Below are 23,571 nucleotides of genomic sequence, written 5' to 3' on the forward strand. Positions count from 1 at the left end.
GTGTTTCCGTTTTTCTCCAGTTGGATTATTTCTAATGGGCTTGTAAGGTTCCCATTTGCTTTATGTGGCTTCACTCCCCAGCTGTACATCTTTCCTCTCCTCCACCCATCCTCCATCCCATCCCTCTCTCCTCTCTTCCCCGTGTCCAGTCCAGACAAACTCAGAAGTGGAGTCACCCCAGTACAGCTTCTGGCTTCGGCCTCCCTCTTTTTTCTTTGTTCCTTTACTCCCCGTCCTCTTCTCTCCATCCATCCCTCTCTTCATCTCTCCTCCTCAATCCTTTCGCCAGCGGTTCTTGGGTTTTGCCTCAGGCAGTGGGGGTGGAGGGGCTGGGGCGGCCTTGGCTGGGGGTGGACTGTCTTTCTTGCCCAGGCTAATCAGGAGGGCAGGGAGCTCCACAGTGATAGCTTTCTCTATCTTGTCAATCAGACAGCCTGACGACCAGGAACAGAGGGAGGACAGCTGTTTAAAGCCTGATGGAGGGTTGATGCCGAAGAAGTCCTGGTAGGCTTCTTTGTCTGGCAGGTCGAACTTGCTCACCTGGAGAAATGGAGAACACACAAGTTCTATATATGTTGTACACACGTTGTTCCTGGTCCTCTTTTACGCTGCTGCTACTCTGTTTATTATCTATGCATAGTCACTTTAACTCTACCTACATTTTACATTACATTTTACATTTTAGTCATTGTCACGGTTTCGGCCGAGGCGGCCCCTCCTCCTTGTTCGGGCAGGTTTCGGCGGTCGTCGTCTCCGGAGTACTAGCTGCCACCGTTCTATGTTTCTTGTTTGATTGGTTTTGTCTGTTTGTCACACCTGTTTTGTGTTATGTCTCATTAAGCACCCTATTTACGTTGTCGTGTTGTTGCGTTACCCGTTTCGGTGCGCTAGTATTAGCTTACCTCCTTATTTGTTAAGGAGAGATTTACGCACATGTTTAGTGCGCTCGTGTGTTTACGCCTGTGTGCGCTTTTCTCGCCTCCGGGCTGCTTTTTGGACTGTATTTTGTGTGAACTACTAAAGTCGTTGTTGGACTTAATTTATGCGTCCTGCGCCTGATTCCACACCACACCTACCTACAGCAACACTTGACAGAATTACACACCATCGCATGGAATCAGCAGGAGCACCCACCGACATCATGGAGGAGCGTCTCCGAGGTCAAGACGATCGGATTAATCAGATCGGGCACGCCCTGGACCGGGTGATGAACATTCTCCATCGTTGGGAGACCAGCGATGTACCCACACCTCCACCTACCGCACCATCACCATCGGTCAGCCCGCCCGTCCAACAACCGGAACCCAGTGGAATTCGGCTCTCGCTCCCGAGGGCGTACGACGGCACCGCTGCCGGGTGTCAGGGGTTCCTGTTACAGGTGGAGCTCTACCTTGCCACCATACACCCGGCGCCCTCGGGATACGAGAGCGTTTCCGCCCTCATCTCCTGTCTCACCGGCAATAGACACCGAATGGAGGGGAATAGACGCCGCCACAGTCACCTATGCGGAGTTCTCCCGCCGCTTCCGTGCTGTCTTCGACCATCCACCAGAAGGGAAGGCGGCGGGGGAGCGTCTATTCCACCTCCGACAGGGGATGAGGAGCGCTCAAGAGTTTGCGCTGGAGTTCCGGACTCTAGCGGCAGATGCAGGGTGGAATGAGCGGGCCCTCATAGACCATTTTAGATGCAGCCTTCGGGAGGACGTCCGCAGAGAGTTAGCGTGCAGGGATACTACACTATCATTTGACCAGTTGGTGGACATGGCCATTCGGCTGGACACCCTGCTCGCGACCCGCGGACGTCCCAGGTGGGGGTCGCCCATTCCACCCTCCAGCGCCTCCGAGCCGAGCCCTATGGAGCTCGGAGGTGCTGGCGCTAGAGGGGGGAGAAGAAGGAGCCCGAGGGGGGCAGTCTCCTGTACCAACTGTGGCCGCGGAGGGCACACCGCGGCTAGGTGCTGGGGAGGGTCCCCTGGTAAGGGAGATGGCAGGTCACACATTGGGGAGTCCTTTTTGTAGATCGTAAATTCTGTGTTGAGTTAGGGATTCCCCTCCTCCCGGTCGATAAGCCTTTCCCTGTACATGCCCTAGATAGTCGTCCGTTAGGATCTGGGTTGATTAGGGAGGTCACGGCGCCACTTAGGATGAAGACGCAGGGGGGTCATGAGGAGACGATTCAACTCTATCTGATCGACTCTCCTGCGTATTCGGTGGTACTGGGGCTTCCCTGGTTGATTACCCATGATCCTACTATTTCGTGGCGAGAGAAGGCTCTAAAAGGGTGGTCTGCTCAGTGTGAGGGGCTATGTCTGGGTGTTTCCGTAGGGGCGACCTCGGTGGAGAGTCCGAACCAGCACTGCACATTCCGCCTGAGTATGAGGATTTGGCACTCGTGTTTAGTAAGACAAGAGCGGCACGGTTGCCGCCTCATAGACAGGGGGATTGTGCGATAGACCTCCAGGCAGGAGCTGCGCTCCCGCGGAGCCATGTGTATCCTTTGTCACAGGAGGAGAAAAGGGCAATGGAGACTTACATTGCCGAGTCTCTGAGACAGGGATACATACGGCCCTCCACTTCTCCCGCGTCCTCGAGCTTCTTTTTTGTGAAGAAAAAGGATGGAGGTTTGCGTCCGTGTATTGATTACCGCGGTCTCAATCAGGTGACTGTGAAATATAGTTATCCACTCCCGCTGATTGCGACCATGACGGAGTCCTTACACGGGGCACGGTTCTTCACAAAATTGGACCTCAGGAGCGCATATAACTTGGTGCGCATTAGGGAGGGCGATGAGTGGAAGACAGCATTTAGTACTACCTCCGGCCATTACGAGTATCTCGTCATGCCATATGGGTTAATGAATGCTCCATCAGTCTTCCAATCTTTTGTAGATGAGATTTTCCGGGACATGCAGGCGCAGGGAGTGGTGGTGTACATAGATGATATTCTAGTGTACAGTTCTACTCGGGCCGAGCATGTAGCCCTGGTGCGCAGGGTATTGAGGAGACTGTTGGAGCATGACCTGTATGTCAAAGCCGAGAAATGTCTGTTCTTTCAGGAGTCAGTCTCCTTTTTGGGTTACCAGTTGTCTGCGTCAGGGGTGAGAATGGAGGTTGACCGTGTGTCTGCCGTACGTAATTGGCAAACCCCAACTACGGTTAAAGAGGTGCAGCGGTTCTTGGGTTTTGCGAATTACTACCGGAGGTTTATCCGGGGTTTTGGACAGGTGGCAGCTCCCATAACGTCTCTTCTGAAGGGGGGTCCTGTGTGCTTGCGGTGGTCGGCTGAGGCGGACAGGGCTTTTGGGAGACTGAAGGACCTGTTTACCTCGGCTCCAGTGCTGGCGCACCCGGATCCCACTTTACCCTTCCAAGTAGAGGTAGACGCGTCTGAGGCCGGTATCGGGGCAGTTCTTTCACAACGGTCCGGCACACCACCTAAACTCCGCCCCTGTGCTTTTTATTCTAAAAAGCTCAGTCCGGCGGAGCGGAATTATGACGTAGGGGACAGGGAGCTGTTAGCCGTAGTACAGGCCCTAAAGGTGTGGAGGCATTGGCTTGAGGGGGCTCAACACCCTTTCCTCATTCTGACCGACCACCGTAACCTGGAATACATTCGGGCGGCTAGGAGACTGAATCCTCGCCAGGCTCGATGGACTATGTTTCTCGCCCGGTTTGTGTTCAAGATCACTTACATCCCTGGGTCCCAGAACGGGAAGGCAGATGCCCTGTCTCGGCGGTATGACACGGAGGAGAGGTGCGTGGAGCCCACTCCCATACTACCGGAGTCTTGTCTGGTTGCACCGGTGGTATGGGAGGTCGATGCGGAGATCGAGCGGGCATTACGCACCGACCCTAGCCCTCCACAGTGTCCGGTGGGTCGGACGTACGTCCCGCTCGAGGTCCGGGATCGGCTGATTTATTGGGCTCACACGTCACCCTCCTCTGGACATCCAGGTATTGGCCGGACAGTGCACTGCCTTAGTACAAAGTACTGGTGGCCAACGTTAGCCAGGGATGTGAGGGTTTATGTCTCCTCCTGCTCAGTGTGTGCCCAGTGTAAGGCGCCCAGACACTTGCCCAGGGGTAAATTACAACCCCTGCCCGTTCCACAACGACCCTGGTCTCACCTCTCGGTGGATTTTGTTACCGACCTTCCCCCCTCACAAGGGAATACCACCATCCTGGTCGTTGTGGATCGGTTCTCGAAGGCCTGTCGTCTCCTTCCCATGCCGGGTCTTCCTACTGCCCTACAGACCGCTGAGGCTCTATTTACTCACGTCTTCCGGCATTACGGGGTACCCGAGGATATAGTGTCTGATCGAGGCCCCCAGTTTACCTCAAGAGTCTGGAGAGCCTTTATGGAACGGTTGGGGGTCTCGGTGAGCCTTACCTCGGGTTACCACCCGGAGAGTAATGGGCAGGTCGAACGAGTCAACCAGGATGTGGGTAGGTTTCTGAGGTCATATTGTCAGGGCCGGCCGGAGGAGTGGGCGAGATATGTGCCCTGGGCCGAGATGGCACAGAACTCTCTCCGCCACTCCTCCACTAGACTAACCCCTTTTCAGTGTGTGTTAGGGTACCAGCCGGTTCTGGCACCTTGGCATGAGAGCCAGATCGAGGCCCCTGCTGTGGATGAGTGGGTGTGGCGCTCGGAGGAGACGTGGAACGCTGCACACGTCCATCTGCAGCGAGCCATCCGTCGACAGAAGACGAGCGCCGACCTACACCGCAGTGAGGGGCCAGTGTACGCACCTGGAGATCGAGTCTGGCTCTCAACCAGAAACCTGCCCCTCCGCCTGCCCTGCCGGAAGCTGGGTCGGCGGTTTGTGGGGCCTTTTAAAGTCCTGAGGAGATTGAACGAGGTGTGTTATAGGTTACAACTGCCCATTGATTACAAGAATATTAACCCCTCGTTCCATGTGTCTCTCCTCAGGCCAGTGGTAGCTGGTCCACTCCAGGACTTTGAGATAGAAGAGACTCCTCCGCCCCCGTTGGACATCGAGGGGGCTCCGGCGTACACTGTTCGGACCATCCTAGATTCGAGACGCCGGATGGGGGGTCTCCAATATCTCGTGGAGTGGGAGGGGTACGGTCCGGAGGAGCGGTGCTGGGTGCCGAGGAGGGACATTCTGGACCCGTCCCTGCTGACCGAATTCCATCGTGGTCATCCTACGCGCCCTGCTCCGCGTCCTCCTGGTCGTCCCCGAGGCCCGGGGGCGGCGCACGGCTGGAGCCGCGCGTCAAGGGGGGGGTACTGTCACGGTTTCGGCCGAGGCGGCCCCTCCTCCTTGTTCGGGCAGGTTTCGGCGGTCGTCGTCTCCGGAGTACTAGCTGCCACCGTTCTATGTTTCTTGTTTGATTGGTTTTGTCTGTTTGTCACACCTGTTTTGTGTTATGTCTCATTAAGCACCCTATTTAGTTCCTTGTTGTGAGTTTAGGTGTTGTGTGTAATTGCTCTCGTTGTCGTGTTGTTGCGTTACCCGTTTCGGTGCGCTAGTATTAGCTTACCTCCTTATTTGTTAAGGAGAGATTTACGCACATGTTTAGTGCGCTCGTGTGTTTACGCCTGTGTGCGCTTTTCTCGCCTCCGGGCTGCTTTTTGGACTGTATTTTGTGTGAACTACTAAAGTCTTTGTTGGACTTAATTTCTGCGTCCTGCGCCTGATTCCACACCACACCTACCTACAGCAACACTTGACAGTCATTTAGCAGACGCTCTTATCCAGAGCGACTTACAGTTAGTGCATACATTATTTTATCGAACCCACAACCCTGGCGTTGCAAACGCCATGCTCTACCAACTGAGCTACATCCCCTGCCGGCCAAATCCCTCCCCTACCCTGGACGACGCTGGGCCAATTGTGCGCGCCGCCCCATGGGTCTGTACCTATGTACCTACATGTACATATTACCTCAATTACCTGGACTAACCTGTGCCCCCGCACATTGACTCTGTACCGGTACCCCCTGTATATAGCCTCCCTACTGTTATTTTATTTTACTGCTGCTCTTTAATTATTTTTTATTTATCTATTTTTTACATAACACATATTTTAGTGAAACATTTTTAACTGCATTGTTGGTTAAGGGCTTGTAAGTAAGCATTTCACTGTAAGGTCTACACCTGTTGTATCAGGCGCATGTGGCAAATAACATTTGATTTGATTTTTTATATACATGTTAGTTATATACACACATTATATGTTATATGCACATTACTCATACACATTTAATACACACATTATATACACATTGTACACACTTTACATACACATTATACACACACTTTGCCTACCTTTAACACATGTTATATACTTATTACATACACACATTACACATACACACACACACTCTCCCTTACATTGGTCTTGGCCAGGATGGACTTGAAGATGTAGAACTTGTCAGGGTCTGAGACGATGTCCCTGAACACCTCGTCGGGGTCGCTGAACCAGCCCAGCTTTTCATGGTAGGTATGGAGGTAGCGATCTACCAGCAGGGCGTGGATTCTGACCCGGATGGCGTGCTGGCGGATGAAGGCTATCTTGTTCTCCAGCTGGTTCTCAATGACCTGAAGAAAAGGAGAAGGACATTATTGTTAATAGCGGAGGTGCATAAATATGGCGTCCCCCATGCACTTACCACAAATACCTTGTTCGCCGAATTGTACATCGCTCTCTGTGACTCTTTTTTTGTTGTTGTCATTAGCACAGTAAACATGATCCGAATTTTAGCTTCAAGACGCTGGGACCCCAAAAAAGTAGATTGTGCTGATTTACTGGCACATTGAACCATATCACTCGCCGTAGTTTAAAAACTCAGTGGATAGTGCTAAAACAATGACATCACATCTGAATTCTGCCATCTTTATGCACGTTCGCCATTGTCATAGGTTTTAGGTGCATTGCTCAAGGGCACAACGGCAGGAGATGGTAGCTTCTCGAGCAGCAAGGTCTCCTCCCGTATAAAAAGCCATGGGCTGGTGTGTGCGTGTAATGTGTTGGTGTGTGTGTAAACTGTAATGTCTGTAGGTGAGGGTTGAGCTTCACCTGGTTGAGGTCTTCGAGCAGCGAGATCTCCTCCCGTATGAAGAGCTCTCGGCTGGTGTCGGCTGCGTAGTCTGTGGGCCAGAAAGAGCTAACGTAGACCCGGGGAGGCTCTGTGGCGTTGATGAGAGGAGCCATGGACCAGAACAGGGCGCCATAGACACGCATCAGGTCCTGGGAGGCCAGGTTGTCTGCCTTGTTCAGGATGATGCGGATCTGGGACTCGCGGCCCTGGAATGAATGAATGAATTAATTAATTAATGGATGGATGGATGGATCAATGAATGAATGAAGAAAACAGAGTTTAGAAACGTTTATTAAAGTGTCACTCCCTTGCTAGGCCAAGACTGGCTGTATATTGGGAAATCTAAGGCACTTTGCTTTGCACCATAGACATAGAATTACTAGAATGAGAAAGGAATGTATTCTTTTGTAATTTCAGTTGAGTTGACTGTTAATAAAGCACAAACTGAATACTGAACTTAATACTTTTGCTTCCTACTTTACTCTTATCGGTACACTCAATATGGCCGCCGGGCCACCCATCACATCCGTTCTAGTAATTATATTTCTATGCTTTACACTTCTTTACCTTCATCTGTTTGAACAGCGTCGCCAGCTCTCCACCCACGTCCAACTTGGTGGGGTCAAACATCAGGAAGATGAGGTCAGCACGGTCGATGAACCACTGACACACCTCGCTATAGGGGTAGCCTGGAGGGGGAGGGAGGTCGACCAATCAGAGGCTGTTTTACTCAAAGATTTGGTAGTATACAGTGAGTTAAGTATTTTTATCATTGCATTTTTGAGAATGTGTACGTGTGTGTGTTGCATGGAGTGTGTTACCATTCTGAGGATGTAGGACACAAATAGTTCAGGTGTGTGAATGGTTCAATGACACATTGTGTGTGTGTGTGTGTTTGTGTGTGTGTGTGCATGAGTGTGACTGTTAGTGAATCTCTGTCTGTTCTCCTCCCACCTCTCTCCTGCGGCTTGTGATTGTCACTTCACAGCATATAACACATATCTAAAGAGTGTATATGATCTATTACACATGGCTGTATATGAGAGGTTAGTGTGTGTATGTGTATGTGTGTTCTCCTCCCCACCTCTCTCCTGCTGCTTGCGGTTCTCAATAATCCCAGGTGTATCCACCAGGGTGACTCTCTCCAGCAGTTTATGGGGCATCTCAATCCCCACCAGCCTCTCCAGGAACCCCTGGCCAAACTTCTCCAGAGGAGAGAAGGACCTGGAGCTGTCGGCAGCCATCACGATGCCCTCCACCGAGCGGAACTTGTCACCGTGCATCACCACTGTGTACTCAGATGTAGTGGGCTCAGCACCTGGGAGAGAGGGAGGAAGCGGGCGAGAGGTGGTATGGAGAGAGAGGGGAAGAGGGGAGAGGTGGGAGGGAGATAGGGAGGGAGGGATGGTAGAACGTGTAAGAGAGAGATTAATATGAACAGCTATCCAAATAGTTAACTAAGAAAAGGAAGCAGTTGCATTGAGGCATGTTTGTATACCTCAGAGAAGTGGACTGGGAAGGGTGCAATAGATGACAGACCAGTAGTAGATAGACAAGATGTGGAATAGAGTGAATGATAAAGTCGAAAACCTTGTCTGCGGTGTAGACTGGTAAGAGGTGCAATGAGGGCTTTATAAATACATTTGATTGATTGTCAGAGTAGGGAGTTGGTCAGGTGAAACTCCAGGCCCAAGCTATGCGGCAGGTGCTCTTACCTGTGTAAAGTTGTTGTGGGGTACCGTGCACGCCCAGCAGGTAGTTGATCATGGAGGATTTGCCTACTGACCAGGGTCCCAGGAACAGCACCATGGGCTTGGAGGTGATCTCTCCATCTAGAGGGAGGAGAGAGATAGATAGACATATAGATAGAGTGAGATAGAGAAAGAGAGAGAGAGAGAGAGAGAGAGAGAGAGAGAGAGAGAGAGAGAGAGAGAGAGAGAAAGAGAGAGTGGGGGGGTGGGTCACTTTTGTAGACTTTGTCAATGGTACACTTTGTCCCACAAGGGGGCGGTCATTGCATATATTACGGTACTATGAATGGAGCCCTCAAGCTCTAACAAGCCTGGGTTAAGTGAGGCCTGGTCGCCCACACAAAGCTGTATTTATATGCTGAGGCATACAAAGTCACTCTCTGGAGAGCTCCTGGTGCATTCGATTACTGGCAGGTGTATATGCAGTTAATTCGTTTATTTATGTTTCATTGATTTGTCAAAGTCACCCAGCTGAGTTTCTTCAGGCGAAGGCACCAGAGACTAAGCTGGCACACAACTGTGTATAGTATTGCCCATTTGCCTGGGGAAACCCCAGTGCTAATGACAATGTCTGCAAGGACTGTTGGTAACTAGACTTATGCCTGTCTGTTTTTTCGGGGGGAAATGTAGCATTTTGTTGTTCTTTGTGCAATAGGTTGGTAATGAACAGATTGAAAAGGCTAATAGCTAATGGCTAAAGGCTAATATGCTAATACTAATAAACAAATCGGAACAATGCTAACCAGGCTAAAGCCTAATATGCTAAGACAACAGGTCAGTATAAAACAGATAGAACATGCTAATAGCTAATGGCTCAAGGCTAATGCTAAGTGGTTGGGCAGGCTACCTGTGACCTCGTGAGCTCTGAGCTCGTTGTACTTGTAGGCCATCTCCATGGGCTTGATGGCTGAGTGGTAGATGTGCTGCAGCTTCTTTATAGCAGCTGGAGAGGAGGAGAGGAGTGAGGGATGAGGAGAGGGTGAGGGGGGAGAGAGGAGAGAGGAGGAGAGGAGAGAGGGATGAGGAGAGGATGAAGGGGGAAAGAGGAGGAGAGGAGAGGATGAGGGGGGAGAGAGGAGGAGAGGAGGGAGGGAGAGAGGAAGAGAAGAGAGAGGGATGAAGAGAGGATGATAGAGAGAGGTGGAGAGAGGCAGTAGTAGCAGATGAAGAGAGGAGATGTTGAAAAGGAGAGAAACAGGTGGGAGAGAAGAGATGCATGGTCATGGTAGTCATGGTAATATAATGGAGGCACCGTGAATGAACTAACCTGACTCATGGTCATGGTAGTCATGGTAATATAATAGAGGCACCATGAATGAACTAACCTGACTCATGGTCATGGTAGTCATTGTAGTCATGGTAATATAATGGAGGTACCATGAATGAACTAACCTGACTCATGGTCATGGTAGTCATGGTAATATAATGGAGGCACAATGAATGAACTAACCTGACTCATGGTCATGGTAGTCATAGTAATATAATGGAAGGCCCCATGAATTAACTAACCTGACTCATGGTCGTCATGGTAATATAATGGAAGGCCCCATGAATGAACTAACCTGACTCATGGTCATGGTAGTCATAGTAACCTGACTCATGTGAATGAGTCTTCATTGGCAGAGCAGAGCAGAGTGTATATTTTCTCTGATTAAAAAACTCCCCCAAGTCATATACTACTACCCCCCCCAAGGTCCCCCTCTTTTTCTAAATTAATATTTTCTAGATTCCTTGCGTCCTCTCCTCGCCTCCTTCTCAAAACACAATGGAGAAGAAGGTCCAAGGGGAGGGACCTTGGACCTTCTCCTACAATACGATTGAGGAGGTGGTGAGGTCGAATGTGAAGAATTGAGGAATGATGAATTGAGAAAAACTCAGGGCCTGACTTGTAACTCCTTACCTGCGAACTCAGGCGAGGGTTCGGCAGAAGTCAATTGGAGCGTCTCATCGATGTGGGAGCGGTCTCTGAGCTTTGGGGCTGGGGCTGCTTCCTCCACCACTGCTGATTGGAGGAAAAGCCTGTCAGTCAACTCCAAGGTCAGTCATCAGACCAAGGTCGAATCCAAACTTGACATATCCATATCAATGACTCAGAAAGTTGAATTTACCCTGCATTACATGATGATGAGTATACCCCCCCACCCCCTTTTGCCCTCAGAACAGCCTCAATTCATCGGGGCATGGACTCTACAAGGTGTCAAAAGCATTCCACAGGGATGCTGGCCCATGTTGACTCCAATGCCTCCCACAGTTGTCAAGTTGGCTGGATGTCCTTTGGGTGGTGGACCATTCTTGATACACACGGGAAACTGTTGAGCGTGAAAAACCCAGTAGCGTTGCAGTTCTTGACACAAATTGGTGTGACTGGCACCTACTACCATACCCCGTTCAAAGGCACTTAAATCTTTTGTTGTGCCCATTCACCCCCCCCCCCCCCCCCATAAAAAAAAGAAGAAAAAAAGTGGTTGTCCCACTGGCTATCATAAGTTGAATGCACCAATTTGTAAGTCGCTGGATAAGAGCATCTGCTAAATGATGTAAATGTAATACACAATCCATGTCTTCATTGTCTCAAGGGTTAAAAATCCTTCTTTAACCTGTCTCCTCCCCTTCATCTACACTGATTGAAGTGGATTTAAGTGACATAAATAAGGGATCATAGCTTTCACCTGGTCAGTCTATGTCATGGAAAGAGCAGGTGTTCTTAATGTTTTGTATACTCTGTGTATGCTTGTAATATGCCATTTATAAGACACTTTTATCCAAAGCGACTTACAGTACAGTGTGCATTCACTGAACATTCAGAAAGAAATGTAATGTGTAGAACAGATTTAACTGTCTGTCATGTAGAACTGGGAATCATGTGAGCTCTATTCATTACATTTCTATCTGAACGTTTCACCTTTGATCTCCCCTGAACATGACACCAACTGACTTCCTGCCATGATAACAGAACACTGACTGACCACAGCATCTGTTGTGTGGCTCTGCAGCCATCCGTCCATGTTGTTATATCAGTGTCCATCTGCCCATCTATCTATCTCTCCCCTTCCTCCCTCTATTTCTGTCCTGGCCAGCTAGGGGTTATTCCTGATGCCACCATTAGCTACACATATCAGGTTCTGGGGCATGGCACGGGCCAGGGAGAGAGGAAGGGAGGGAGGGAGAGAGAAAGAGAGAGAGAGAGAGAGGAGGGGGGGGGGTAGGGAAGGAAGGAAGGAAGGAAGGAAGGAAGGAAGGAGAGGAGGGAGGGGAAGTGGTTAGAGAGAGAGAGAGAGAGAGAGAGAGAGAGCGCGAGAGAGAGAGAGAGAGAGAGAGAAAGGGGGGGGATGGAGGGAGGGAAGGAAGGAAGGAAGGAAGGAAGGAAGGAAGGAAGGAAGGAAGGAAGGAAGGAAGGAAGGAAGGAAGGAAGGAAGGAAGGAAGGAAGGAAGGAAGGAAGGAAGGAAGGAAGGAAGGAAGGAAGGAAAAGGAAGGAAGGGGAAGTGGTTAGAGAGATGAGAGAGAAAGAATGAGAGAGAGATGGAGGTTTAGAGATAGGGGGATGAGAGTAGAAGAGTAGGTAGGGAGATACTGTAGGAGCCAGACCAGAGCCTATGTCTTTTATAGCTGGTGTCAACACTAAGGCAGCAAATGGCAGAGTGTCAGTCTCCTGAATACAGTACCACTCGCTCATCGTGGCTTTGAATACACTTGAGTTGACACTGTAAGGTTGACATTGAAGAGCCATCAACATGGCTCTTAAGAGCTGACTGAAGTGTATTCAAAGCACTGTGAAGAAGATAAGGGGAGATATAACAGGATCCTGAAACAAAACTCAATCTCTACAGTATGTAACTTAAAAGGGCTTGCCAGAGGTACTTTTAGCATGAGCAATCACATTTAGTATAGAAATAATAAATGTCAACACATTGATATAAACAAGCAAGTTTGTATCCAAATTGTTTGGACAATAATGTTTTTCTCATTCAAATTATAAATTTGAATAATGCAGTACTCTATACCTTTTGCTGGTGCTTCTGCCTTTGCTGGTACATCCTCCACTGTCACTCCCTCAACAGGCGCCTCCTCAAAAACAGTCGCCTCCTCCTTAACAACAACAACAGGTGCCTCCTCTTCCACCACCGCCTCCTCCTCAAAAACATGTACCTCCTCCACAATAGCTGCCACCTCCTCCACCACCTCCTCCTCCTTCATCGCCTCCACAACCACCTCACCTACTTCTACAGGTTCTGGAGCGGCTTCCGCAGGTTCCGGAGTGGGTTCCAGAGCAGCTTCCTCTACAACAGGCTCTGTTTCTGGCTCTACTTCTACTACAGCCTCCTCTGGTTCTGGAGCCACCTCCTCGACCACCACCTCTGGCTCGGGTTCAACCACTTCAGATTCCACTACAGGTTCTGGCTCGGGTTCAACCAGCTTGGGTTCCAACACAGGTTCAGCCACTACTACTACTGCCTCCTCTACGGCCTCCTCTACGGCCTCCTCTACGGCCTCCTCTACGGCCTCCTCTACGGCCTCCTCTACGGCCTCCTCTACGGCCTCCTCTACTGCCTCCTCTACTGCCTCCTCAACCACTACCTCCTCAACTGGTTCCTCTACTGCAGGTTCTTCTTCTACTGTTTCCTCTACTACCTCTTTGACTACCTCCACTTCCTCCTCCATGGCCACAGCTTCCTCAACTGCTTCCTCTTCCTCTACAACCTCTTCTTCCTCGGCTTCAGGTTCTGCCTCAACCTCCTCTACAACCTCTTCTTCAGACGTGGAAGCTTCCTCCACTTTTTCCTCCTCAGACGAGGAAGCTTCCTCCACTGCTTCCTCCTTAGACGAGGCAGCTTCCTCCACTATCTCCTCTGATGCTTGGACCTCCTCTGAAGTCTCTGCAGACTCCACAGATTCTTCCTCAGCTATCACCTCCTCAGATGCAGCCTCCTCTTCCTCCTCCTCCTCCTCCTCCTCGCTCGCTACCTCCTCCATGGGGACCTTCTCTGTGGAGGCTAGGGGCTCTTCTTTGGCCGATGTAGCAAGGCTTGGTGGAGGGTTACAGGACTGACACACAGAGCCTGGGGCCGGGGTGTCGTTGGAGGAGCTTTGGCCTCCATGGTCGTCTACGGAGTCACAGGAGAGGTCACAGGAGAGCGGCACGTGGAGATGCAGCTCATCAGGGCTGGAGGCCTCTACCACTAGGTCTGCAGAGACAGAGAGAGCGAGAGGTGAGTCTGTTAATGATAAAGATGTCAGTATAAAGAGAGAGAAGGGTTTAGGTCTGGTAATCACTGAACGGCCATGTTAGAAAAGACAACAGCCTCTCTGTTATTGAGCATGATTTAATTTCTATAACTTTCTATAAGTTACAGTTCAATTAATACAATTGGAGACCTCTAACACTTCTGTATTGATTTGACACACAAGGAGCGGCATTAAAGGATTTATAATCATCATGATGATGTGGCAAGTTACAATTTGCTTTTTGAAAGTCTGATATTTTGAAAACTTGATTGCTGAACTTCATCAACAGTGGAATAATGAAGAAAATACCAAAATATAGTTTCAGTGGATTACTCCTTTAATCTTCTTGTAAAGCATAGAAGCATTGGCTCCAAACATCTTATTGAATCAACTTACATGTACAGATATACAGACATTATGGATAAACCCAATTGCTCGCTTTATCCAAAATAGCCCTTATTCATCACACTGGACACTTTCACAGCCACTATTTATTTTCCTGCATCAACGCCTGACTGTCCAGAACAGACTTGGTGTGTGACTGTTTGTAATGCCAAGAGCAGATTGAATACTCAACACTCTCTCCGATTGCCACGCTCAGATTTCAGCTCCTTGAATGGAGATGCTTAGGCTAAGGCACAGACTATTTGAGGGGAGCAGACATAGGTAAAGACAGCACTGTAGAGACAGACTCCGACAATGAACCCTGTGTCAGGAAGTCATATTATTACATGTCAAAATGATGTCACTCTGGGAACTCTGTTCCTACGCGTTCTCTCCCAATTGTACTCCTGTTTAGACTGCATGTTTGTAGACAGTGAAATCTGAGCTAGCTACAGTAATGTAAATCTATGAAAGTAGCCATGGATATTAAAGTAACCTCTGACACAGAATAGCTAGGAGACCTGGGTTAGACCCGAGTTAGAACCCCAGTCCGTCACACATACACATGACAGTGTGTACTCACTAGGAATGTAATCTTGTGTTTTGTTGTCGGTTGTAATGCTGACAATGCCCAGAGGAGGTGATAAATGGGCATAGCTCACACACACACACACACAGGAGGTGATGACCGACCGATCATGAGCAGTAAATTGTTTATTCGTGAATCAGAGCCCAGAATAGGAAGCCCATGGAGAGAACACACAGAGAGTACAGAGAGTCCCATTTGTGTACCATGGACAGTCATGGACAGTCACATGGGTGTTAAGCTTTCTGCCCTGACCCATTTGATCAATGTGTGTGTTAACATTGACATTGGGCCGGTAGAAGAAGCTAGTATCATTCTTCCTGTCTGCAAGTCAAGGATTCTGCAGAAACCATTAGATCAAATCCATCATGTATAAGACGTTAGCATACACAGTCACAAACTCCTATGCCGCCATAGGTTAGCCTATAGCTTGGCGATTAGTCGCTAGCTGCTAGCATTGGTCAACAAGATGTGCCACCTCTTCTTAGAAGAATAGAGAATCACACAGCACAGATGAGAATAACACAGCACACCTAAACACCTGTGTCATCATCACCATACAACCATGTTAGCCTTTCGCTTAGCAATTAGCCGCTTGGCACTAGCAGTGGGCAATGAGACTGCATGTGCCATGTTAGCCTTTTGCTAGCAATTAGCCTGTTGGCGCTAACACTGAGCAATGAGACTGCATGTGCCATGTTAGCTGTTTGCTAGCAATTAGCCTGTTGGCGCTAGCAGTGAGCAATGCAGCTCATATCAGCCAAGTCTTGTCAGCCATTGAAGGTGAGAATCACACTGCAGCTGTCCATGCCATGGATACAACCTGATCTATGCCGCTGCCTTGAAACATGAACTTGCAGACATACACATAGAGCCCATTCACCCCCATACTATGTCCAACTGTGCCCCACTACACATCCCACTACAGGCCGTTCTAACCGGACTGCTAAGACCTCACAGGGTGGTATTTAGCCAGTTGGGGACATGTGTGACGACGTATGTTCCTTTGTGGTCCTTTAGGTCCATAGCATCCCCACTTAACTGTTTAGGGAGTTTGTGTAACATGGAAGGAGGGTGCCCGTGCCCATGTATGTTTTGAACGGCAACTGTAAATAAATATATTTTGGAGCTCTATAACTTCGAGCCCGGGTCTTCTAAAGGCCAAAAGTCCGTATTAGCACTCTGAGCTAAAGCCTAGGCATCAGCTAGGGGAGCTAACAAGAGTTTTCAGGTCCATGGTTCTGAACCTGACTGATATAGTCCTATAGGCCTTTTAGCTGAACAAATGACCCCTCCATTACAGTTTCCTGTTGACCTGAACTCATCTAGCCGCTGAAAGCAGACAGAGGATACATTTCATATTCTGAAGTTACGTTTTTTTCAGTGCTTCTACTCGTGTAACTATTCGCGGTATGCGTTAACCTCGGACGTCCAGGCTTTGCTCACGTTGCCTGTGACAGAGGCTAGGCATGCGTTACAAACCAACAGCACCACATCCTGACCGTCAGTCAGATAGCATTACTTCAAAAACGGGGCTGTAAAAAGCCACCGTCTGCGTACCAAATGGCACCCTATTCCGTACATATGGGCCCTGGTCAAAAGCAGTGCACTAAATAGGGTATAGGGTATAGGGTGTTGAGTCCGTCACACTCTGGCAAAGCCTGAAAGCACATGGATTTCCAGGGCTTTGATCACAGATCTCCCCGGACAAGGAGAGGGCATCACTGATCTATCCGATCGGTAAGCAGTGTCCTATTCGGCAAGAGTGTAGCGCAAGTAACATTAAGGTCATAGGTTGAATTCCTGCGTGATCAGATAATGTAAGTCACTGTGGATAAAAGCATCTGCTAAGTTGCATATTTATTTATGTATGTATTTAGATAGGCCCACTCCTACAGCCTATTTGTCCTGCAGCACCAGTCTGCCACAAACAGGGGGCGGTAATGGGTGATAAGAAGAACACGAGAGGTGTTTCTCTCTCACCCCTGGCATTCAATGTAGCCTTTGGCTCGCTGACCCCCAGTCATAAACAGTCTCCCACCGACTTAAGTGTACCCTGGGTGTCCCTAATTAAATAAAACCAACGAGATGGGGAGTGTGTGTGTTAGAGAAAGAGAGAGAGAGCGCAAGAGAGCATGTGTGTGTGTGCTGAAGGTGGGTGGGTGTGTGTGAGAAGAACTTGGAAGGCAATGTGATAGGAAATCCAGAGGGGCCAAATGAACTGCTCACTGCCGCCCTCGCGGGTTGGATGGCACCCATAGACATAGTGCGTCGTCGATTGTCTGTGTGTGTGTGTGTGTCTGTGTGTGTGTGTGTGTGTATGTGACGAGATGTGGATTGGACGGCATCCATAGACATAGTCCGACAGCGTCGTCAGTCGTCTGCACAGTTACATGAACGTGTGTACGGACGGCAAGAATTTGAATGGTGTAACGTTGTCAGGTTACCAGCATTGATACAACATTAGGTAACGGGGTCAAACATTAACGAGAGACCGTTTGTTTGTTTATGTTGACTTAATATATATTTTTAACTACTTTGCCCTTTAAGGGCCACTATAATCATTGAATGAAGATTATGTGGTAAAGACATGGAGCTAAGCAATAGCAATAGCCTGGACAGTCATGACTTAAACCGACCAAATATCCAAATGTTGATCCCGTTTTCAGAAATAGAAAAATGTGTTTGTTGATACAGGTATTCCACAGGATCGTATTTGGTAGCAGCCAAGTAACTTAATTTAATTAGAGTTAACGCAGTTAGGGAGATGGAGGGAGGGAAAGAGGGATGGAGGGAGGGAAAGAGGGATGGAGGGACGGGAGAATGAAGAGACTCCATATGGGAATGATCGCTGGGGTTTTTCCCCTAAGCTTAGATAAAGATCACTATAAAAGTTCAACAGCAGGGAAAGAAAGAGAGAGAGAGACACAGAGACTGTCATGTTCGTTCATGAACGAGAAGGACCAAGGCGCAGCGTGATATGCATTCATGTTTATTTATATATTGAATAAACACCACGACAAAACAATAAACTAACGATACGTGACGTCCTAAGGTACACACAACAAACCTCACACGGAACAAGATCCCACAACCCACTAGTGCCAATAGGCTGCCTAAGTATGGTCCCCAATCAGAGACAACGAGCGACAGCTGCCTCTGATTGGGAACCACACCGGCCAACATAGATCTAGACATACTAGATCTAAACATAGAAAATACAACATAGGAAAACACAACAAGGAAAATACAAACCCTGACTCAACATATAAGCGTCCTCTGAGTCAGGGCGTGACAGAGACAGAGAGAGCGAGAGAGTGAGAGAAAGAGAGAGGAGTAGGAGGGAGAGAAGGGGGGGGGGGGGGGGGGGGGGGTGAGAGAGAGACAGTGAAAGAGAAAAGAGATGAGAGATAGGAGACATAGAAGGTGATGAGAGAGATAGAGATAGAGAGAGATAGAGCATATAATAGATCATACAGTATAGCATATATATGGGATATATACCATAGGATACCCTAATAATATTGACTAATGTACAGTACCTGTCACAATAGAACATTTACTGGACTAGGATTAACCAGCTTTTAGACCTCACTCTGTGCTTGTCACGATTATTTTAGCAATCAAACAAACATAGCACAAATAGGCTGTTGCATTGTAATCCTGTTAATATACAGTTATGTAACACCGGACAGTGAGCCTGTTCCTGGTTCGTCTCCAGCCCCAAAACCCTGCCCTGGCAGTGTGAGTACCCAGGCAGAGTACATCAAAGTGGGGATGGAGTGGGACAGGTGCCTGGGGCATGGTGCCTGGGTCCTACTGGTCTCAATCAGGGATATGAATAGATCTACAATGAGTCAGATGGAGGAATGGAAAGCTGCTATATTCAGGAGGAGTGACGTTGTCCTTCCCTGACGATTGTCACTGATTGTCACCGGCCTTGACGACAGCCTTATTGCGCATATGCACAGCAACGCTCACTAATACGGACAAGCAAACACGCAAGCACACTCCCTACTTCAACACGTTATCCCTCTGTCTCTCTTTCTCACACACACACACACACACACACACACACACACACACACACACACACACACACACACACACACACACACACACACACACACACACACACACACACACACACACACACACACACACACACACACACACACACACACACATACACACATACATACACACACACATACACATACACACACACACACACCACAGCTGCTGTCACTCTAGGGCAGGGTTTCCCAAACTCGGTCCTGGGCCCCCCCTTGGTGCACGTTCTGTTTTTTGCCCTAGCGCTACACAGCTGATTCAAATAACCAACTCATCATCAAGCTTTGATTATTTGAATCAGCTGTACTAGGGCAAAAAAACAAAACATGTACCCAGGGGGGGCCCCAGGACCGAGTTTGGGAAACCCTGTTCTAGGGGGCTCTAGCTCTGTCACTATCATAAGGTATTTCTGTTGCGGCGTCCATATAGGGGCATCCATTATCAGGATGCACTGCCCAACAGACAGGCTGCTACTGAACACTGCTATAGTCTGTCTATAGCACCACTTTGTACCAGCGTGTGTGTGTGTGTGTGTGTGTGTGTGTGTGTGTGTGTGTGTGTGTGTGTGTGTGTGTGTGTGTGTGTGTGTGTGTGTGTCCTGTTATAGCACTGGGGGCATCCCCTACACATGGACTACTGACTATCTGCAACTGCAGCTTATCAAGCTGTGCAGACACAAATAGGTTTGCAGAACTACAGAGAAATGGCTTTTGCATTTAGAATATCAAATGCATGGACTACATTGTACATAGTCTTTGGCAAACCCCACGGAACCCTATTGTAGTAAGGCTGCAAACAGACCCACACTGGCAGTGGGTGTATCTATGAGTCTCTGTGGCATTTGTATGGTGTCTGGTTACAGCAGCACACTCACTAAGGCTCCAGCCACCTGACTAACTATGGAGGCCTGGAAGGTACAGGGATTAAGTGACAGCAAGGACAAGCAAGGGTATCCCCCCCCCCCCCCCCCCCCCCCCCCCCCCCCAAGCCTGGGACAGCCATAGACATACACAGTCTATATACCTCCACAGTCAGCCAGCCTGGGACAGCCATAGATATACACCATCTACAGTACCAGTCAAAAGTTTGGACACATCTACTCATTCAAGCGTATTTCTTCATTTTTTACTATTTTCTACATTGTAGAATAATAAGTGAAGACATCACAACCATGAAAAAACACACGTAGTAACCCAAAAATATATTTTAGATTTTAGATTCTTCAAAGTAGCCACCCTTTGCCTTGATGACAGCTTTGCACACTCTTGGCATTCTCTCAACCAGCTTCACCTGGAATGCTTTTCAAACAGTCTTGAAGGAGTTCCCACATATGCTGAGCACTTGTTGGCTGCTTTTCCTTCACTCTGCGGTCCAACTCATCCCAAACCATCTCAATTGGGTTGAGGTCAGCGATTGTGGAGGCCAGGTCATCTGATGCAGCACTCCATCACTCTTGTTCTTGGTCAAATAGCCCTTACACAGCCTGGAGGTGTGATGGGTCATTGTCCTGTTGAAAAACAAATTATATTCCCACTAAGCGCAAACCAGATGGGATGGCATACCGCTGCAGAATGCTGTGGTAGCCATGCTGGTTAAGTGTGCCTTGAATTCTAAATAAATCACAGACAGTGTCACCAGCAAAGCACCCCCACACCATCACACCTCCTCCTCCATGCTTCACGGTGGGAACCACACATGCGGAGATCATCCGTTCACCCACTCTGCATCTCACAATGACACGGCGGTTGGAACCCAAAATCTTGAATTTAGACTGATTAGACCAAAGGACAGATTTCCACCGGTCTAATGTCCATTGCTCATGTTTCTTGGCTCAAGCAAGTCTCTTCTTCTTATTGGTGTCCTTTAGTAGTGGTTTCTTTGCAGCAATTCGACAATGAAGGCCTGATTCACGCAGTCCCCTCTGAACAGTTGATATTGAGATGTGTCTGTAACTGTGAAGCATTTATTTGGGCTGCAATTTCTGAGGCTGGTAACTCTAATGAACTTATCCTCTGCAGCAGAGGTAACTCTGGGTCTTCCTTTCCTGTGGCGGTCCTCATGAGAGACAGTTTCATCATAGCGCTTTCATCACAGCGCTTTAAACTTTAAAAGTTCTCGAAATATTCCGGATTGACTGACCTTCATGTCTTAAAGTAATGATGGACTGCCATTTCTCTTTGCTTATTTGAGCTGGTCTTACCATAATATGGACTTTTACCAAATAGGGCTATATTCTGTATACCCCCCCCCCCCCCCCCCCCCCCCCAATGTAGAAAATAGTAAAAACAAAGAAAAACCCTTGAATGAGTAGATGTGTCAAAACCTTTGACTGGTACTGTATATATATGTACAGTGGTTTGCGAAAGTATTCACCCCCCTTGGCATTTTTCCTATTTTGTTGCCTTACAATCTGGAATTAAAATTGATTTTTGGGGGGTTTGTATCATTTGATTTACACAACATGCCAACCATTTTGAAGATGCAAAATATTTTTTATTGTGAAGCAAATAAGAAATAAGACAAAATAACAGAAAACTTGAGCGTGCATAACTATTCACCCCCCCAAAGTCAATACTTTGTAGAGCCACCTTTTGCACCAATTACAGCTGCAAGTCTCTTGAGGTAGGTCTCTATAAGCTTGGCACATCTAGCCACTGGCATTTTTTGCCCATTCTTCAAGGCAAAACTGCTCCAGCTCCTTCAAGTTGGATGGGTTCCGCTGGTGTACAGCAATCTTTAAGTCATACCATAGATTCTCAATTGGATTGAGGTCTGGGCTTTGACTAGGCCATTCCAAGACATTTAAATGTTTCCCTTTCAACCACTCGAGTGTTGCTTTAGCAGTATGCTTAGGGTCATTGTCCTGCTGGAAGGTGAACCTCCGTCCCAGTCTCAAATCTCTGGAAGACTGAAACAGGTTTCCCTCAAGAATTTCTCTGTATTTAGCACCATCCATCTTTCCTTCAATAATGACCAGTTTCCCAGTCCCTGCCGATGAAAAACATCCCCACAACATGATGCTGCCACCACCATGCTTCACTGTGGGGATGGTGTTCTCGGGGTGATGAGAGGTGTTGGGTTTGCGCCAGACATAGCGTTTTCATTGATGGCCAAAAAGCTCAATTTTAGTCTCATATGACCATAGTCCATAGGTTTGGGGAGTCTCCCACATGCCTTTTGGCGAACACCAAACGTGTTTGCTTATTTCTTTCTTAAAGCAATGGCTTTTTTCTGGCCACTCTTCTGTAAAGCCCAGCTCTGTGGTGTGTACGGCTTAACTTGGTCCTATGGACAGATACTCCAATCTCCGCTGTGGAGCTTTGCAGCTCCTTCAGGGTTATCTTTGGTCTCTTTGTTGCCTCTCTGATTAATGCCCTCCTTGCTAGGTCCATGAGTTTTGGTGGGCGGCCCTCTCTGGGCGGCCCTCTCTTGGTGCCATATTATTTCAAGTTTTTAATAATGGATTTAATGGTGCTCTGTGGGATGTTCAAAGTTTCTGATATTTTTCTTATAATCCAACCCTGATTTGTACTTCTCCACAACTTTGTCCCTGACCTGTTTGGAGAGCTCCTTGGTCTTTATGGTGCCGCTTGATTGGTGGTGCCCGTTGCTTAGTGGTGTTGCAGACTCTGGGGCCTTTCAGAACAGGTGTATATATACTGAGATCATGTGGCACTTAGATTGCACACAGGTGGACTTTATTTAACTAATTATGTGACTTCTGAAGGTAATTGGTTGCACCAGATCTTATTTAGGGGCGTCATAGCAAAGGGGGTGAATACATATGCACGCACCACTTTTCCATTATTAATTTTTTAGACTTTTTTGAAACAAGTTATTTTTTTAATTTCACTTCACCAATTTTTACTATTTTGTGTATGTCCATTACATGAAATCCAAATAAAAATCAATTTAAATTACAAGGTGTAATGCAACAAAATAGAAAAAACGCCAAAGGGGGATGAATACTTTTGGAAGGCATTGTAATAGCATTGAGGTATGAATAATGATACAATAGATAAGTGATAATAATGAAATAAATGCTCAATTCCTCATTTTTCAAATGAAATAAAGTTGTATTTCTACATCCCCATGACCATGTTCTCATGATCAGCCTTTCACACACTCTTGCCAACAGTCTACTACTCTCTCTCTCAATCTCAAGTAAGACTCAGGATGCAAGTGGCATTCATATTCAATTAATATCACAAACACTCGTATAGGGTCTGCACTGCAGCCATAGGCATTTCCATTCATTCAAAGAATCTGACATTCATATGTCCCCCTCGCCCTCTTTCTGAGCAAAGGAACATGCCCATCTACAGTAATAAAAACTTAATGGACTAATTTGTTTTCTTCTTTTAATCTTAATTGATGTAATCTTACCTGCAGCGACCAGGATGAGCAGGGAGAGCAAGCAGCACACAGAGACCTGTAGAGGCTTCATTTTGGCTGCCAGGGGCCTCCCTCCTCTACCAGCAGTTAT

The 23,571-nt window shown here is 48.0% G+C and overlaps 1 protein-coding gene across 1 annotated transcript; it reads right to left on the reverse strand.

Annotated features, from left to right (window-relative positions):
* Positions 1-273: 273 nt before the first annotated feature.
* Positions 274-23,571, reverse strand: LOC311124004 (uncharacterized protein; the record flags this gene model as incomplete). Its single annotated transcript, XM_084198227.1, has 10 exons — positions 23,472-23,571; positions 12,820-14,001; positions 10,718-10,816; positions 9,665-9,760; positions 8,782-8,898; positions 8,151-8,384; positions 7,634-7,755; positions 7,045-7,272; positions 6,360-6,566; positions 274-540 (listed from the first exon to the last, which is right to left on the reverse strand). Exons 1-10 carry the CDS (start codon positions 23,530-23,532, stop codon positions 274-276), a joined length of 2,613 nt encoding a protein of 870 aa, XP_084054353.1. The 5' UTR covers positions 23,533-23,571.

This window comes from Coregonus lavaretus, assembly GCF_964263955.1.
Source record: "Coregonus lavaretus genome assembly, contig: HAP1_SCAFFOLD_3804, whole genome shotgun sequence".
Classification (NCBI taxonomy): domain Eukaryota; kingdom Metazoa; phylum Chordata; class Actinopteri; order Salmoniformes; family Salmonidae; genus Coregonus; species Coregonus lavaretus.